At 39.1% G+C, this 20,243-nt stretch overlaps 1 protein-coding gene across 12 annotated transcripts in view; it reads right to left on the bottom strand.

Annotated features, from left to right (window-relative positions):
• The window catches only part of TRIM37 (tripartite motif containing 37), a 201,171-nt gene that overhangs the window by 20,008 nt on the left and 160,920 nt on the right, over positions 1 to 20,243 (bottom strand). For 5 of the 12 annotated variants that reach the window (XM_044248560.1, XM_044248559.1, XM_044248567.1 and 2 more), the window contains exons 20-22: positions 7,750 to 7,878; positions 6,987 to 7,197; positions 5,056 to 5,192 (exon numbers count right to left, since the gene is read on the bottom strand). In XM_044248560.1, the coding sequence (XP_044104495.1) occupies positions 5,056 to 5,192; positions 6,987 to 7,197; positions 7,750 to 7,878 (477 nt within the window). The remainder of the gene's footprint in view (positions 1 to 5,055; positions 5,193 to 6,986; positions 7,198 to 7,749; positions 7,879 to 20,243) is intronic. The other 7 variants (XM_044248566.1, XM_044248570.1, XM_044248569.1 and 4 more) reach the window with 3 other exon arrangements.

Here is a 20,243-nt window from a genome sequence, read left to right as displayed (position 1 = left end):
CACTCACCTTTCTACTAAGGCTTACTGGTGTGAAAAATAAAGGTTTCTTGAGGATTGCTTCCTGTTGATAGAATACTACTACTACATCTGTGAGTAAGGCCCCATTCTCCTTCACAAAGTAGATTCCAAAAGGCTCAGAGCTCCTACTGTCATCCACTATATTCCCTTCTTCCAGCCTTCTCAGTAACTTCTCAGTGCCTACCCTGGGACTCTAATGGTAAACAAGCTGTTTAGACACCAGTGAACCACAAGGTTGTACTTCCATGGCACTCTTGATCTGCGTGTTTAGAGCAAGTTTTCTCACTCAGCTCTAGCTTCTTTATATCATACCGCTCCTTATATAAAAGAAAATTTCTTACTGGGTCACATGAACCACTTAACTAAATCTCAGCATTTCAAGTACCTGGTAGATCCTAAATGTTGCCAAGCAAATGGCTTTCTCTAGTTTATGATAAGCTGTCAAAGATTAGCTCTAAGTAAGAAATGAAACTGATGGCAAAAACTTTCAGGGTGGGGCGTCTGGGTGGCTCAGTGGGTTAAAGCCTCTGCCTTCGGCTCAGGTCATGATCCCAGGGTCCTGGGATCGAGCCACGCATTGGGCTCTCTGCTCAGCGGGGAGCCTGCTTCCCCCTCACCTGCTTCTCTGTGTACTTGTGATTTGTCAAATAAATAAAATCTTTAAAAAGAAAAAAAAACTTTCAGCATTCTGGGTGCTGCGACATTGTGCATTTATGAGTTGAAGGCTGAAATTAAGTCCAAATCTCACCAAAAGTGATTTAACATGCTTCTTGCCAGTTTCCCTGTCCCTAGAGTTCCACATCCCCTCTCCTCACTCCAAATCCATTCCCTACAACACAGCTAAAATAGGAATTTAAAAACACAATTTTATTATCTCACTTTTTGCTTAGATCCTAAAGGACAAAGTCCAAATTTTGGCTGGACATCCAACGTAACTCTTCATGATCCATCCTCTGTTTCCACTCCGGCCTCAACTTTCACTAATTTTCACCTGGCTAATTTGTACTCATCCCTTAGGATAATCTTTCATTCTTTTTTTTTTTTTTTTTTAAGATTTTATTTATTTATTTGACAGAGAGAGACAGTGAGATAGGGAACACAAACAGGGGAATGGGAGAGGGAGAAGCAGGCTTCTGGCTAAGCAGGGTTCCTGACACAGCGATTGATCCTAGGACTCGAGGATCAAGACTTGAGCCGAAGGTAGAAGCTTAACGACTGAGCCACCCAGGTGGCCCTTAAGATATCTTTCTAAGGGTGAACCAGGTTAGCAAAGATGATGTTAAGAGCATGGCTCTGTGCTCAAATTCCAGCTTTTCCATCTACTAACTCTGTGATTTTGGGTAAGGAAAGTTACAACTCTAGGCTTCAGCCTATTCATATTACAGGTGAGATAATCAGGATAATGAAGTAACTACCATGTAAAGCTTTGTTGAGAAAACAAGATAAATCTGGGAAAGTCTTCAGCAGTCTCTAATATATAATGAGGATTTAGTAAATATTACCTATTAGTTTTATTATTCCATACCTGTTGAGTACCCTATACACTCTATCAGAGCACCCATCATTTTCTGTTGGCTATTAAACAGTCTGACAACCTGACTGATGGTTTTCAATTGCTCTCCCTGCACGCCTCCCACCACCCCAACACATATACCCACCGACATATCTGAGAACTACACCTTGTATCCATTTGAAACTGTGATCTACTGACACCTGATTCTTAAGAGAGTGGTCATCCCTGGTTGAGTCATTCATTCATCTAGTGGTTCTCAACTGCTTGAGATGGCGATGATTTTGCCTCCCAGGTAACATTTTTGATTACTGTGATTCAGAGGAGGTACTGTTAGCACCTACTAGTTAAAAGCCAAGGATGCTCCTAAACATCCTACAATGCACAGGGCAGCCCTCTGGAACAAAGAATCATCTGGCCCCAAATGTCAATGGTGTCAAGTTAAAGAAATACTGAACTAAACAGCAAGTTCAGGAATTACTTTTTCACCAGCGTCAAATGCAATGAACAAATTAGAAGCAAATGAGAACAAATTAGAGGCAAATTAGAAGCATTTCGTATATGCTGCATGAATAAAAGGGGGCTGTAATTCCAGCATATGCTACAAAAATTTAAGCCACTACAATTTGTAATCAATATATATAAATACATTGAAACTAGTTAATCCCTACAGGTCCTTTCTTGAAGACTTTATTTTTTTTTCAAGATTTTATTTATTTATTTGACAGACAGAGATCACAAGTAGGCAGAGAGGCAGGTAGAGAGAGAGAGAGGAGGAAGCAAGCTCCCGCTGAGCAGAGAGCCCGATGTGGGGCTCCATTCCAGGACCCTGAGATCATGACCTGAACTGAAGGCAGAGGCTTTATTAACCCACTGAGCCACCCAAGCGCCCTTTCTTATAGACTTTAAATCAAAATATTTGTATCTTAATGTTTTAACAATCAACATTTCACTTAAAAAATCCTTTTAATTTAATCTCTTCTGCTGAAGTAATGCTGGCTGCTGCAGGAGCATCAACCTAGAGGAGAGTGTTAAGTATTCTTTAAATGAAAATCCTAAAAATGCCACCACCCACACACCCTCTCACAGGGCAGCCAGAGGTAAATGGTGGCACCTGAATATTTGCTTTGAGCTACAGTTCAGCAATCATTAAAATTCAAATGAGTACAGAAGTGAAAGGTGGCAGTGTTTCAGAGAAATGGGAAAAAAAATTTCAATGCCGAATATTATTAATAAAGTTGACATCCTTTTCAGCTAACATATAAAGGACCCAAAAATGGCAAAACACAGTCTTTTTTTTTTTTTTTAAAATACATAGTTTTATTTCTGTAAGGGCCTGCCCCTCCCAGAGGAACTTGCTTGTGGACCCCGGATTTAGGGGTGGGGCAGGTCAGGTGGAGATGTCCAATCGGTGCGGCATGTGTGTATCCACTAGGGTGAATTGAGATCCAATTGGCCACCTGTATAGGGGTGGGGCTCAAGCAACCGCATAAAGGTTGCTGTGCGAGGCTAGCAGGGGAGTAGAGGAGAGCTGTGACCAGAGCAGAAGGAAGAGTCGGTGGAGTGGAGGAGCTGTAACAGCTCTTGTAAGAGCTATAATCGCCTCCGGCGGTCCCGCCTCGGCGGCCCCCAGCCTCCACCTGCAGCCTGCAGCCTCCGGCGGCCCTGCCTTCAGCAGCCCCGAGCTGCCGAGACACCAGCGGTCCAGCGGTCAGCGGTCCTGACACCTGCAGCCCCTGGACGCCAGCGGTCCCAAGGCATAAGCAGCCCTGAGATGCCAACGGCCCCTAGACGCCAGCAGCCTTGCCGCAAAATGCCTCGCCACCCTGAACCACAAGTGGCCTTGTCTGCAGTGGTAGCTTCCTCTGGGTGGAAGCCTTGTCAGAGTAGCATCGTGGGGAGCAGAGTCTGTGTCATCCGGGTTGTCCTCCTTGTCATCGTTGCTGTCATCGTTGCTTCTTCGCCGTTGGGAGTGGCCTCGTCCGGGAAACGGTCTTGTCCAGAACAGCCTCTTCTTGGGAGCGGCCTTGTCCCGGGAGCAACTTCATTGAGCAGTGGCCTTGTCTTGGGAGCGGCTCCAATCATGGAGCGGCCTCATCTGCGGAGCAGCGTCATCTAGAGCGGCCTCGTCCGGAGCGGCCTTCTTTGAAGTGACCTTGTCGGGATCATTGTCACCGCCTTTTCGTAAGAGGTAGCTCTGACCGGTCAGTTTGATTCCTGATGCTTGGCACGAAATAAAGTTTTGCCTGACCTTCGCTTTGTATCAGTCTCGTTCCTTTGATCACGGACCCTAACAATTTCAAAATACGTTCTGGGGCACCTGAGTGGCTCAGTCAGTTAAGCATCTGACTCTTGATTTCAGCTCATACCACCACCTCAGGGTCCTGGTATCAAGCCCTGTGTCAGGCTCTGCACTCAGTGCAGAGTCAGCTGTCTCTCTCCCTCTGCTCTTCTCCCCCTCCCAACTCACGCATGCTCTCTCTCAAGTAAATAATAAAATCTTAAAAAAAAAAAAACCCCAAATACCTCTGCTACTCAATATTACAAAATGTCTCCTATGCTTTTAGATAAAGAATGATAAACCTGCAAGAACACACATAATACTGAAAATGTAACTGAGAATGAAGGGCCAGAGTTGAAGTCTGTTACCATAAAGGACTTTTTTTAAATGGTTAGAGTTTGGAAGAGTTCTATATTTTACACACTTTTTAAAAAAAGATTTTATTTATTTATTTGACAGAAATCATAGTAGGCAGAGAGGCAGGCAGAGAGAGAGAGGAGGAAGCAGGCTCCCTGCCGAGCAGAAAGCCCAATGTGGGACTCGATCCCAGGACTCTGAGATCATTACCTGAGTCGAAGGCAGAGGCTTAACCCACTGAGCCACCCAGGCACCCCAAATTTTACAAATATTAATCAAGACTGACTTTAGGGCGCCTGCATGGCTCAATCATTTAAGTGTCTAACTTCAGCTCAGGTCATGATCTCAGGCTCCTGGCTCAGGAGTCTGCTTGTCCGCTCCCTCTGCCTGTCCCCATCTCACCCCCGCTCCCCACCGACCTCTCCTGCTCATGCTCTGTCAAATAAATAAATAAAATCTTAAAAAAAAAAAAAAAGACTGACTTTAAAAGACAAAGTACTTAACACTTAATATTATAATTAGTTGCTTTATGCATTTTCCCTAAGCCCATGAACATATCTAATCTCATCTTTGCATATCTAGCAAATTGAATGCCTGTCATGTAGGTGGCTTAACACATTTATTGAATGAGCAGATGAACTATCTGCAGATTCCTCCCACCAACTTGTAAACCTCCCTTCTAAGTAAGACATGTCCTTTTATGTAGTCAGTCACCCACTTTGCCTTCCTCTGTGCTCAATGTCCTAGTAAATCAAATTCAGTGGTACAATAAATGCTGTATTCAGATCAAGCATGTTGGATGTTTCAATAACTTTTTTAACTACTCCCCAACACCAACACACACAAAAAATCATTATTCCCACCTCCCACCAACTTTATCATTCCATACCTTCCTCAGGCGCAGCTGAAGCTCCTTCAGGTAGTACAGGTTGTAATTCCCCAGTTTCAGAATTATTTTCCAAATCAGTCATTTGCATTCCTTCCAGACGACCTCCTTTAGCATTAGCCCTCAAGGGAGAAAACAACCTGATATTTTTTTATAACTAGTCAGTGATACAATATATATTTTCTTTTTGTCCTGAAACTGAGCATGAAACTAAGTATGGCATATGGCACTGGTGTTTAATACTGATTTCCAAGTATTTTTTTTTTTTTTAAATTCAGGAACAGACCCACAGTAAAAGACTAGAAAATGACAGATTGTATCAATGTCAGTATCCTGGTTGTCATATTGTATCAGTTTTGCAAAACATCATAGTTAGGGGAAACCGGGTAAAGTACATAGGATTTCTCTTTATTATTTCTTAGAATTGTATGTGAACATCTAATTATCTCAATAAAATTTTTTATTAAAAGATAAAAATAGAAGTCCTAAATAATATGTTCTCATTGACATGGAAAGACTTCAGATCTATTACTGAGAAAATATGGTGTAAACTTTGTATTAAAAAAGCGACACAGTCACAGTTGCTTAAATATGCATAAAAACAGAAGACACAGCATATATAAAAAATTAAAAACAGCAGGGATATGTGTGGACAAGGAGCTGGAAAACGAAGCAGATGGGAGACAAAGATGAGGGTGATTTCACTTAATATTCTTTTTTACTTCCATTTTTGAACCAGTTATTATTAGTATTTAAAATTTTTGCTTACAACCTACTTTAAATCAGGCAAGGAAAAAAAGACACAATAGAAAACACCACATAAGCCAGGCTAACAATACAATTAACTGTAAAATGAGGGTAATAGCTAAGAGCTGCGGGTATTTATAGAGGATTTTACAGTCTAGAAAAAAAGTCTATGTTCATATACATCTAATTGCTATGACTAAAGGCAGATATAAATATCTCCAAAACAAAACATAAAAGCTAGTTGTAGCTTCAACCTGAAAGGAATATGTATAAAATCAGGGTAGGTAATGGGAAGGACTAGATAATTCAAATAATTGTAACACTTTTCCACTGCTTAAACTAGAGCTAAAACAAAACTAAATCATACCAACTGTTCTTTTACATTTGGTAATTATCCAGACCTTTTTAACTGTTTAAATGAGGTAAACTTAGGGATGTTAATCTCTCTCTAAATTTAATGCGAAGTTTTTTCCCCCAAAAAGTCTCCAAGGTAGAACTATTCCATTGTTTAAACTTAGAAATATATTTAATATCCATAAACAGGTCAGCAGGTGGATAGTAATGGCTCATCTAGCACCTTCACAGATAACACATTCCATAACCACTCTATTTTTTAATGGATGGAAGTTTAATTGACATGGCTGGGATTTGAATTTAGGTTTCTTGGGTGAGAGATAAAGGTCACAACTGCCATACAGTATATATCCTTTTGAGAAATTCCAACTCTGAGTTTCAAAGACATTTTCGTGAGAAGAGAAAATAGGTGAGATAAAAGTACAAAAGCAGTGTTAAAATAAAACTGCCAGAAGTGCTTTGTTACATACAAAACATGCATATAAGACCTATGGCGTAAAACAGCCCAGCACAAATGTCTTTGAAAAGTGTGGCAACAGGGGGTAAAAAAAAAGCAAAAGCTGACACATACATCAAAAAGTCACAAGGCAGAATTTACACAAGGATATGGGTCTTTAGTGAAAATGATCTCTAATATAACTGAATGTCTGATACTATCTCATTTCATTCCACTAAGGAAAAAAGGTCTCTGATACTTTATGAATTCTAATACAATAAACTTTGTCCACTAATTAACAAAGTAGAAATTTATTTTATTCATTACAATGTAGACTTAAAAAGTGTCAAACAAAAGCTATTAGCTATTATTCCATTACATAAATGAAAGAACTTACCCCAAGGTGACCATTTTCCTCCTCTTCTCAACAGCAGGTAAACCATTGAAAACTGCAACCACAACAGCATCCGAATCCAAAGTTTGACATTGTCGGTCTTCAGATTTCGGCAAAATATCACTGATGGTGCCATGTGTTAAGGCTCGGGGAGAACTGTGCCTGCTCCCAGACTGAGAGTTTCCTGGGGAGCCTACAGAAAAGAAAAGGGATTCTCAGAAAGAAAACAAACGAAAGCTCTTTAGTCTCCACTTTAGAATAGCTCACTACATAAACATTTTTAAACTGCAGGAAAACTCAAACCAATTAAAAAATTTATCCCAGTTTTTTTGATGCCAAATATTTTAAAATCAAGGAATCCAGATACGCAGTCTAATGGCTGGATTTTCTTTATTTTTTAAAAAAGATTTTATTTATTTATTTCACAGAGAGAGACACAGCGGGAGAGGGAACACAAGCAGGGGGAGTGCAAGAGGGAGAAGCAGGCTTCCCACGGAGCAGGGAGACTGATGCGGGGCTCGATCCCAGGACTCTGGAATCATGACGTGAGCCGCAGACAGACACTTAAGGACTGAGCCACCCAGGAGCCCCTAACGGCTGCATTTTCTAGGGATGGGTCTGTTCTCTTGTGAGATCAAGCAACTTTTGAAACAAGATTCAGCATCGTTGGTGCCTTTAAAGGTCTAAAACCTATGTACACCATGAGATCAGTTTTATATAACAAACACCTACCCATGAAATTATATTTTAAGTTCTCCAAATTTACCTTCGGATAGAGTTTGACAGTCTCCCTTTGAACGGCTATTTTCCCCAGAGTCTATTGCTCTTCTAAGTGACAGACTACCTGCTACACTGGACCGAGCTGGCTTGGGTGAATTACTCTTCTTACTTGTGGCTGAAAGACATTTAAAAATATTTCCAAATCAGATAAAATAGCACAAAATTCACTACACAGGCAGTCAGAGGAAGGGTAATCTTACGGAATGTATTCTATCTACTATGTCCAAAAAACCCAGGACAATCTGGTCCCAAATGGTTTATTTGGGGTTTTACGCAATAAGTAGTCCTACTTTGCTACTTGTGAAGCAGTCTTAACAAAACCAGAAAAGTATCAGTAAACTCCAAAAGAAAAACCCTACCAGATATGAACTCCAATCTCAATGCCAAAGTATTAACACAAAAATATAACACCCAAATACTTGAAAATCATAAATTACTGGATTAATAAGAAAATCAATGAATTAGAAATAAATCACAACTAAAATACACAAGACGTTTTTGGCTAAAATGATAATTAGGAAAAAAATGTATAGCCTTATAATGAGTTAGAAAAAAATGAAGCTAAGTGTCCTAATATGCACAGACTCAAGAAGTTAGGAAAAAGAATAAAAATAAATAAAAAGAAAGCAGAAGATATGCATTTAAAGGTAATAAACAGGATCAACAGGACACAAGACCAAGAACTGATTATCTCTTTATAGACCAGCAAAGCACAATTCAAGAATGAAATTAAGTAAAGAATTCCATTTACAAATAGCATCAAATAGAATACTTAAGAAAAAATTTAATAAATTTAAGACTTTCACATTAAAAACTATCACACACTGCTTAAAGACAATAAGGATGGAAATTTTTGAATCTTTCCAATTCATGCTTAATTAAAAAAAAAATATGGGGAAAAATACTGTGTTCATTGATCAGAGGACTTAATATTAACTGTTAATATGGCAATACTCCCAAAACTGATCTACAAATTCAACACAATCCCTATAAAAATTACAACTGTCTTTTTAAAATTTTTATTTTTAATTTTTTTTAAGAGAGAGAAAGGAGGAAGGAGGAGCACAGAGAGAAGGCAAGAGACACTCTCCAGCAGACTCCCAGATACTCAGCTACTCCTACTCAGTGAGGAGCCCACTGTGAGGTTCAATTCCATGACCCTGATGATCATGACCTGAGCCAAAATCAAGAGTTGAGTGCTTACCTGAGCCATCCAGGAGCCCTGAGTGTCTTTCATTTTAACTGCAGAAACTGGTAAGTTGATTCTAAAATTCATATGAAAAGATCTAGAAGACCCAAAAACAACTTGAATGAAGGACTCAAACTTCTGATTTCAAAAACTTGCTGTAAAACTATGCTAAACCAAGACTGTGTGGTATAGTGGTGTAAAGACAAAAATATTGATCAATGGAATAGAACGGAGAGTCCATAAATAAACCATTTATGGTCAATTAATTTTTGGTAAGGCCAAGACAACTCAACAGACAAGGGGGGGAAAAAGATGGACAATAACAAATGTTGGCAAGGATTTGGAGAAATTGGAACCCTCAACTGGGTTCTAATTAAGAATTGGGTGGGAATGTAAAATGGTACAGCTGCATTGGAAACAGTTCTGGCAGTGCCTCAAGAAGTTCCCCTATATCCCAGCATTCCACTTCTAAACATATTCCCAAGATAAATAAAAATGTATGTCCACACAGAAACATGTACATGAATATTTGCAGCATTATTCATAATAGCCAAAAAGTGGGAAAACACTACATGATGTCCATCACATTTTGAGTGGGTAAACAGAACATGGTAGACCTATACAATGAAGTTATGATTCGGCCATAAAAAGGAATGAAATACATTCTATCACATGGGTGACCCTTGGAAATGTTATGCTAAGTGAAAGAAGCCAGACATAGAGGCCTGATATTGTAGGATTCTATTTCTATATAAAGTCCAGAAGAAGTAAAACCATACTGAGAAAACAGACTAGAGGTTACCAGGGGTTAAAGGAAGGGAAAAATGGAGAGTAAGTGTTCACGGGTATGAAGTTTCTGGGGAGAGGGTGATGAAGATGTTGTAGACAGTGTTCTAGCTAATTCTGTATAATGGTATCATTACATTATTTTGTGAATATATTAAAAACTATTGAATTGTACACTTGAAAAAAAAGATGTGAGAAAAAACTAAGACCAATTTTTCCACTGCAATGTATATATAAATTGTAATATGGTCCTCAACCAATAATCCACTGTTAGTAGACTATTAAAATAGAAACAAAGGCAGAATTTAATGTAATAAAAAGGTAGAAAAGAGTAGATAAAATATATCTAAGAACTAGGGTCTTTGAAGAGACAAATAAAATGGACAAGTTTCCAGCAAGTCAAATCAAACGACAAAATAAGAAGACACATACAAGCAAAATAAGAGAAAAGGTTTAACAGCCAATATTCAGAGGGCTTTTTAAAATTTAAGAGACCAGAATAAGTGACTTCATACCAATAAATTTAAATATCTAATAAAATGAGTAATTTTCAAGGAAAATTAATTATGAAAACTGGTTTAAAACGGAGAAATAGGAGACCAATAAACACTTTTTTTCCTTTAAGATTTTATTTATTTATGATAGAGAGTGCACATTTATTTATTTGACAGAGAGAGCACAAGGAGGGAGAGCAGCATTGGGAGAGGGAGAAGCAGGGGTCCACTGAGCAGGGGGCCCTATGTGGGAGTTGATCGAGCCAAAGGCAGATGCTTAACCACCGGAGTCTCCCAAAGTGCCCAGAGACCAATAACACATTGAAATTAAACAGGCTGTTAAAGTTCTGTCCCTGAAAGAACTACTAAATGGTTTTATGAATGAGTTTCATTAAACTTTTAAATACTTACTTATTTTTTATTTATTGGGCAGACAGAGATCACAAGTAGGCAGAGAGGCAGGCAGAGAGGCAGGCAGAGAAAGAAGGAAGCAGGCTCCCGTCAGAGCAGAGAGCCGGATGTGGGGCTTGATCCCAGGACCCTGGGATCATGACCTGAGCTGAAGGCAGAGGCTTTAACCCACTGAGCCACCCAGGTGCCCCTCATTAAACTTTTAAACAGCAGACAAGATGTTAAAACACGGAAGACACTGGGTGATGGAGAGGAGCAGTGAGTGGGGGGAAATCGGAGGGGGAGACAAACCAAGAGAGACTGTGGACTCTGTTGAGAAACAAACTGAGGGTTTTGGAGGGGAGGAGAGTGTGGGGTTGGGTGAGCCTGGTGGTGGGTATTAAGGAGGGCATGTATTGCATGGACCACTGGGTGTTGTGCAAAAACAATGAATTTTGGAACACTGAAAAAAAATAAAATAAAAAAAAATTTCGTAGCATAGAAAAGGACAAAAGCTTCTGAATTTATTCCATAAGGCTGGCATAAAATTGGAATTCAAATGGGTTAAGGATAATGTAACAAAAATACAACTCAATTTTACTTATGACTATAATAGTAAAGAATGCTAACTAAAATATTAGCAGGGGTGCCTGGGTGGCTCAGTGGGTTACACCTCTGCCTTCAACTCAGGTCATGATCTCAGGGTCCTGGGATTGAGCCCCGCATCGGGCTCTCTGCTCAGCAGAGAGCTTGCTTCCCCCCCTTCTCTCTCTGCCTATCTCTCTGCCCACTTATGATCTCTATCAAATAAATAAATAAAATCTTTTAAAAAAATTAGCAAACTGAATATGGCAGTTAAGCTTAAAAAATATATAAATTATCAAAACCAAACAGGATTCATTCTACTATTTTGAGAATGGTCATCATTAGATAAGGAATGTAATTCTTTAAAGTTAAAATAATTGAACAAATAACATGATCATTTTGAGAGATGCCAAAAAGCGTAATTCCATACAACTTCTTGATAAATAAACAAAGAACCTCTTAGTAAGTAGAAAAAAGGTCCTTTGGTGCAACGGTGAAAGCCATAGGCTCTGTGGTTCAAGTTCTTGACTCTGCCAATTACCACTGTAAAACTCTGAGAACGCTGTTTAATACCCTGTGCCTCCATTTATCTACTTGTAAATTGGGGATAAAAATAATTTGCCTTAGAGTTGTTGGGATTAAGTGAGTTAATGCACATGTGACTTAGAATAATTAGAACGATATCCCACACAGAGTAACAGTGGTACTTACTGTACACAGTAATTATAAGCAATAGAAGGATGAATCTTTTAACTTCGTAAAAACAATTAAAACATACAGCAGGGGTGCCATGTGGCACAGGTGATTTTGAGTCTGACTTGGTTTTGGCTCAGGTAGAGATGTAAGGATCATGAGATCGAGCCCTGCGTCTGGCTCCGCGCTCAGCACAAAGTCTGGTTAAGATTCTTTCTCCCTCTCCTTCTACCCCTCCTGCTCCTGTGCTCACACTTTCTCTTTCTTGTTCTCTAAAAAAAAAAAAAAAAAAAATCTATAAAAAAATAAATAGCAAGTACTGTACTTGAGAAAACGAAAGGAATTCCTAAACAGAGTTGAAAACATTTCAAAAACTCTATTACCACTATTAGTTAGCATTGTTCTGAGATCCTAGCCTAGACAATGAAAAATGAAAAGTAAATAAGCAAAAAAGGAATAAACAAACTATAATTATTTGCTGATAATATGATCATCTACTTAGAAATTCAAGATAAATGACTGAAAAACTTAAAATTTAAAAATTTCATTAAGTGGATTGAATACAAGACAAACATGTAAAAACCAATAGTATTCCTAAAAGTGACAAATAATTAGAAAATATTATTGGGGGGCGGGGGGAAGAAACCCATTCATAATAGCAACCAAAGTTATAACCTATCTAGAAATGAATATAATAAGACATATACAGATTTTAGATGAAGAAAACTAAAACTCTGAAGTATATATGAGAGATGATCAGAATAAATGGAGAAATACCACTTTCCAAGGAGGGAGGAGTTAAGATGGCAGAGAAGTAGCAGACTGAGATGACATCAGGTAGCAGGAGATCAGCTAGATAGCTTATCAAACAATTCCAAATACTACAAATCCAACAGGAGATAGAAGAGAAGAAGAGCAGTAATTCTAGAAACAGAAAATCGACCACTTTCTGAAAGACAGGACTGCCGGAGAAGTGACTCCAAAGCGGGGGGAGGGGCCACCTCCTGGCAAGTGGCGGAGCAACAGAGCCCAAAATCAGAACTTTAAAAGTCAGCTCCGGAACCTGCTTCCTCCTCGCTCTCTCTCTGCCTACTTGTGATCTCTGTCAAATAAATAAATAAAATCTTAAAAAAAAAAAAAAAAAAAAGTCAACTCCACTGAGGGGCATCACTCCAGAGGCTAAGCTGGGGTGAAGCCGACAGGGGGACAGCATGGTCTCAGGTCCCATGGGGTCACAGAAGGATCGGGGATGTCTGAGTGTCACAGAGCTCAACTCGGGGGTTACCTTAAATTGTGATCCATGGCATAGGCCACTGCTCTGTGAGCAGGGACCCTACAAAATCCGGGGAGACCCCCCCTGGAAGAGCACAGGGATCTGTGGGGTTTGGAGACTCCAGGTGGGGCTGTGTGCCAGAGACCAGGGACACAGGAGTGATTGAGCGCTTTCCTCTGAGGGCACACTGAGGAGTAGGGCCACGAGCTCTCGGCTCCTCTGGGCCAGAGACTGGGAGGCCGCCATTTTCATTCCCGTCCTCCGGAACTCTACGGAAAGCATTCTGGGAACAAAAGCTCCTAAAAGCTAACCCAAGCCGATTACTTAGCCTGTCCCCTGGTAAGGGCGGGCAATTCCCCCTTGGGCAAAGACACTTGAGAATCACTATAACAGGCCCTTCTGCCAGAAGATCAGCAAGAAATCCAGCCAAGACCAAGTTCACTTACCAAGGAGAACAGCGTAATTCCAGAGGAGGAAAAAGCAAAGCATGGAATTCATGGCTTTCTCCCCATGATTCCTTCGTTTTGCAAAGTTAATTAATTTTTTAAAATTTTACTTTTTACTTTCTTTTTTTTTTAAAGATTTTATTTATTTATTTGTCAGAGAGAATGAGCACAGGCAGAAGCAGAGGGAGAAGCAGACTCCCTGCTGAGCAAGGAGCCTGATGTAGGACTCGATACCAGGATGCTGGGATCCTGACCTGAGCAGAAGGCAGCTGCTCAACCAACTGAGCCACCCAGGTGTCCCTTAAATTTTACTTTTTCTTATGCTAAAATTTTTTTAAACTTTTACTCTTTCCTCTTTTGTTTAGTTTATCTTAATACCTTTCATTAAAAAAATCTTTTTTGAACCTTCATTATTATAGTCATATTTCATCCTTCATTGTATCTAACTTTATTTTTTGTATACACATAGGGTTCTTTCTTCGAAAAAAATTTGGGATACAACTTCTACTAGATCAAAATATACCCTAAATCTAGCACAGGGATTTGTTCTAGTCTCCAGCCTCAGCAAATTCTCTCCACTTTCTTTTTCTTTATTCTCCCAACCAGCTTATCTTATCAACTCCTTTTTTGGAAATTAAAAAAAAAAAAATTCACCTTTATAGTCCTATTCCATACCTTCATCGTGTTTACCCTTATATATGTTTCTCATTCTTTATAATTTTGGGAGGTAGTTTCTTCTAAGAGACCAAAATACTCCCCAAATTAAGTGGGTGACCCTGTTCTATTCACCAGTCTAATATATATATTTTCTTTTTTATATGTTTTCTTTATTTTTTTTCTTTTTAAATTTTTTTTCTTTTTTCTGAACTTCTTTTTACCCCTTTTCTTCCCCCCACGATTTGGGGTCTCTTCTGATTTGGTTAAAGCACATTTTCCTGGGGTCTTTGCCAAAATTTTAATATTTTATTCGCTCCTTCATATATTCTTATTTGGATAAAATGACAAGGTGGAAAACTCACCACAAAAAAAGAACAAGAGACAGTACCAAAGGCTAGGGACATAATCAATACGGACATTGGTAATATGTCAGATCTAGAGTTCAGAATGATGATTCTCAAGGGGCTAGCTGGGCTCGATAAAGGCAAGAAATAAGAGAAAATAAGAGAAATAAAAGCCCTTCTGGAGAAATGAAAGAACTAAAATCTAACCAAGCTGAAATCAAAAAAGCTATTAATGAGTTGCAATTAAAAAATGGAGGCTCTTATTCCTAGGATAAATGAGGCAGAAGAGAGAAATTAGTGATATAGAAGACCAAATGACAGAGAATAAAGAAGCTGAGCAAAAGAGAGACAAACAACTACTAGACCACAAGAGGAGAATTCGAGAGATGAGTGATAACACAAGACGAAATAATATTAGAATAATTGGGATTCCAGAAGAAGAAGAAAGAGAGTGGGGAGCAGAAGGTATATTGGAGAGAATTATTGTAGAGAATTTCCCTAATATGGCAAAGGGAAAAAGCACCAAAATCCAGGAGGCGCAGAGAACCCCCCTCAAAATCAGTAAGAATAGGTCCATACCCCGTCATCTAATAGTAAAATTTACAAGTCTTAGCAACAAAGAGAAAATCCTGAAAGCAGTCCGGGACAAAAAGTCCGTAACATGCAATGGTAAAAATATTAGATTGGCAGCAGACTTATCCACAGAGACCTGGCAGGCCATAAAGAACTGGCATGATATAGTCAGAGCACTAAACGAGAAAAACATGCAGCCATGAACATTATATCCAGCTAGGCTATCACTGAAAATAGAAGGAGAAATAAAAAGCTTCCAGGACAAACAAAAACTAAAAGAATTTGTAAACACCAAACCAGCTCTACAGGAAATATTGAAAGGAGTCCTCTAAGCAAAGAAAGAGTCTAAAAGTAGTAGATCAGAAAGGAACAGAGACAATATATAGTTATAGTCACCTTACAGACAATACAATGGCACTAAATACATATCTCTCAATAGTTATCCTGAATGTAAATGGGCTAAATGCCCCAATCAAAGGACAAAGGGTATCAGAATGGATAAAACAACAAATCGGGGCACCTGGGTGGCTCAGTGGGTTATAGCCTCTGCCTTCAGCTTGGGTCGTGATCCCAGGGTCCTGGGATCCAGCCCTGAATCAGGCTCTCTGCTCAGTGGGGAGCCTGCTTCCTCCTCTCTCTCTCTCTCTGCCTGCCTCACTGCCTATTTGTGATCTCTATCTGTCAAAGAAATAAATAAAATCTTAAAAACAAAAACAAATCAAAACTCATCAATATGCTGTCTACAAGAAACTCATTTTAGACCCAAAGACACTTCCAGATTTAAAGTGCGGGGGTGGAAAACAATTTACCATGCTAATGGACATCAAAAGAAAGCTGGGGTAGCAATCCTTATATCAGATTAATTAGATTTTAAGCCAAAGACTATAATAAGAGATAAGGAAAGACAGTATATCATACTCAAAGGGTCTGTCCAACAAGAAGATCTAATAATTTTAAATATCTATGCCCCTAACATGGGAGCAACCAACTATATAAACCAATTAATAACAAAATCAAAGAAACACATCAACAATAAGGGGACTTTAACACTCCCCTCACTGAAACGGACAGATAATCCAAGCAAAAGATCAACAAGGAAATAAAGACCTTAAATGACACAATGGACCAGATGGACATCACAGATATATTCAGAACATTCCACCCTAAAGCAATAGAATACACATTCTTCTCTAGTGCACATGGAACATTTTCCAGAGTAGATCACATCCTGGGTCATAAATCAGGTCTCAACTGGTATCAAAAGACTGGGATCATTCCCTGCATATTTTCAGACCACAATGCTCTGAAGCTAGAACTCAACCACAGAGGAAATTTGGAAAGAACCCAATTACATGGAGACTAAAGAATATCCTTCTAAAGAATGAATAGGTCAACCAGGAAATTAAAGAAGAATTGGAAAAATTCATGAAAACAAATGATAATGAAAACACAGCAGTTCAAAATCTGTGGGACACAGCAAGGCAGTCCTGAGAGGAAAATACACAGTGATACAAACCTTTCTCAAGAAATAAGAAAGGTCTCAAAAACACAACCTAACCTTACACGGAAAGGAGCTGAAGAAAAAACAACAAAGAAAGCCTAAATCCAGCAGTAGAAGAGAAATAATAAAGATCAGAGCAGAAATCAATGAATTAGAAACCAAAAAAAAAAAGAAAGAAAGAAAGAAAGAAAGAAAGAAAGAAAGAAAAAAAGCAAAACAAATCAATGAAACTAGGAGCTGGTTCTTTGAAAGAATTAGTAAGACTGATCAACCCTTGGCCAGACTTATCAAAAAGAAAAGAGAAAGGACCCAAATAAATAAAATCATGAATGAAAGAGGAGAGATCACAACCAACACCAAAGAAATACAAACAATTATAAGAACATATTATGAGCAACTCTACGCCAGCAAATTTGACAATCTGGAAGAAATGGATGCATTCCTAGAGACATATAAACTACCACAACTGAACGAGGCAAAATAGAAAACCTGAACAGACCCATAACCAGTAAGGAGATTGAAGGAGTCATCAAAAATCTCCCAACAAACAAGAGCCCAGGGCCAGATGGCTTCCCAGGGGAATTCTACCAAACATTTAAAGAAGAATTAATTCCTATTCTCCTGAAACTGTTCCAAAAAAATAGAAATGGAAGGAAAGCTTCCAAACTCATTTTATGAGGCCAGCATTACCTTGATCCCAAAACCAGACAAGGATCCCATCAAAAAAGAGAATTACAGACCAATATCCTTGATGAACACAGATGCAAAAATTCTCACCAAAATACTAGCCAGTAGGATCCAACAGTACATTAAAAGGATTATTCACCATGACCAAGTGGGATTTATCCCAGGGCTGCAAGGATGGTTTAACACCCACAAATCAATGTGATACAATACATTAATAAAATAAAGAAAGAACCCTATGATACTCTCAATAGATGCTGAAAAAGCATTTGACAAAGTACAGCATCCCTTCCTGATCAAAACTCTTCAAAGTGTAGGGATAGAGGGCACATACCTCAATATTATCAAAGCCATCTATGAAAAACACACTGCAAATATCATTCTCAATGGAGAAAAACTGAGAGCTTTTCCGCTAAGGTCAGGAACTCGGCAGGATGTCCATTATCACCACTGCTACTCAACATTGTACTAGAAGTCCTAGCCTCAGCACTCAGACAACAAAAAGAAATTAAAGGCATCCAAATCAGCAAAGAATAAGTCAAACTATCACTCTTTGCAGATGATATACTATATGTGGAAAACCCTAAAGACTCCACTCCAAATCTGTTAGAACTTGTACAGGAATTCAGTAAAGTGTCAGGATATAAAATCAATGCACAGAAATCAGTTGCATTTCTTTTTTTTTTTTTAAAGATTTTATTTATTCATTTGACGGACAGAGATCACAAGTAGGCAGAGAGGCAGGCAGAGAGAGAGGAAGGGAAGCAGGCTCCCTGCTGAGCAGAAAGCCCGATGCGGGGCTCGATCCCAGGACCCTGAGATCATGACCTGAGCCAAAGGCAGAGCCCACTGAGCCACCCAGGCGCCCCTCAGTTGCATTTCTTTACACCAACAACAAGACAGAAGAAAGAGAAATTAAGGAGTCAACCCCATTTACAACTGTACCCAAAACCGTAAGATACCTAAGAATAAACCAAAGAGGCAAAGAATCTGTACTCAGAAAACTATAAAGTACTCATGAAAGAAACTGAGGAAGACACAAAGAAATGGAAAAATGTTCCATGCTCATGGATTGGGAGAACAAATATGAAAATGTCTATGCTACCTAAAGTAATCTACATGTTTAATGCAATCCCTATCAAAATACCATCCATTTTTTTTCAAAGAAATGGACAAATAATCCTAAAATTTATATGGAACCAGAAAAGACCTCCAATAGCCAGAGGAATGTTGAAAAAGAAAGCCAAAGTTGGTGGCATCACAATTCCAGACGTCAAGCTTTATTTCAAAGCTATAATCATCAAGATAGTACGGTACTGGCACAAAAACAGACACATAGATCAGTGGAACAGAACAGAGAGCCCAGAAATAGACCCTCAACTCTATGGTCAACTAATCTTTGACAAAGCAGGAAAGAATGCCCAATGGAAAAAAAGTCTCTTCAACAAATGGTGTTGGGAAAATTGGACAGCCGCATACAGAAAAATGAAACTGGACCGTTTCCTTATACCACACACGAAAATAGACTCAAAATGAAGGACCTCAATGAGAAAGGAATCCATCAAAATCCTTGAGGAACACAGGCAGCAACCTCTTCAACCTCAGCCGCAGCAACTTCTTCCTAGGAACACTGGCAAAGGCAAGGGAAACAAGAGCAAAAATGAACTACTGGGACTTCATCAAGATCACAAAAGCTTTTGCACAGCAAAGGAAACAGTTAACAAAACCAAAAGACAACTGATAGAATGGGAGAAGATATTTGCAAACGACATATCAGATAAAGGGCTAGTATCCAAAATCTATAAAGAACTTAGCAAATTCAACACCCGAAGAACAAATAATCCAATCAAGAAATGGGCAGAGGACATGAACAGACATTTCTGCAAAAAAGACATCCAGATGGCCAACAGACACATGAAAATGTGTTCCACATCACTTGGCATCAGAGAAATACAAATCAAAACCACAGTGAGATACCACCTCACACCAGTCAGAATGGCTAAAATTAGCAAGTCAGGAAACGACAGATGCTGGCGAGGATGTGGAGAAAGGGAACCCTCCTACCCGTTTGGTGGGAATGCAAGCTGGTGCAACCACTCTGGAAAACAACATGGAGGTTTCTCAAAAAGTTGAAAATAAAAGTGTTACCCTACGACCCAGCAATCGCACTACTGGGTATTTACCCTAAAGATCCAAATGTAGTGATCCGAAGGGGCATGTGCACCCGAATGTTCATAGCAGCAATGTCCACAATAGCCAAACTATGGAAAGAACCTAGATGTCCATCAACAGATGAATGGATAAAGATGTGGTATATATACACAGTGGAATACTATGCAGCCATCAAAAGAAATGAAATCTTGCCATTTGTGACGACGTGGATGGAACTAGAGGGTATTATGCTTAGCAAAATAAATCAACTGGAGAAAGACAACTGTCATATGATCTCCCTGATATGAGGAAGTGGAGATGCAATGTGGGGGGTTTGGGGGGTAGGAAAAGAATTAATGAAACAAGATGGGATCGGGAGGGAGACAAATCAAAAGAGACTCCTAATCTCACAAAACAAACTGGGGGTTGCTGAGGGGAGGGGCTAGGGAGAGGGTGGTGGGGTTGACATTGGGGAAGGTTATGTGCTATGGTGAGTGCTGTGAAGTGTGTAAACATGGCAATTCACAGACCCGTACCCCAGGGGCTAATAATACATTATATGTTAATAAAAAACAACAACAACAACAACAAAAAAAAGAAATACCACTTTCCCAGAGTTAATGTTCCAAAACTGAAAAAATGTCAATTCCCCAAATTAAATGTAATTAAATCCATTAAATAATACAATTCTAGTCAAAATGTTTTCTGAAAGAG

The sequence above is a fragment of the Neovison vison genome, chromosome 5 (genome assembly GCF_020171115.1).
Source record: "Neovison vison isolate M4711 chromosome 5, ASM_NN_V1, whole genome shotgun sequence".
NCBI classification, from domain to species: Eukaryota; Metazoa; Chordata; class Mammalia; order Carnivora; family Mustelidae; genus Neogale; species Neogale vison.
This window is presented reverse-complemented; position numbering and strand designations above follow the sequence as displayed.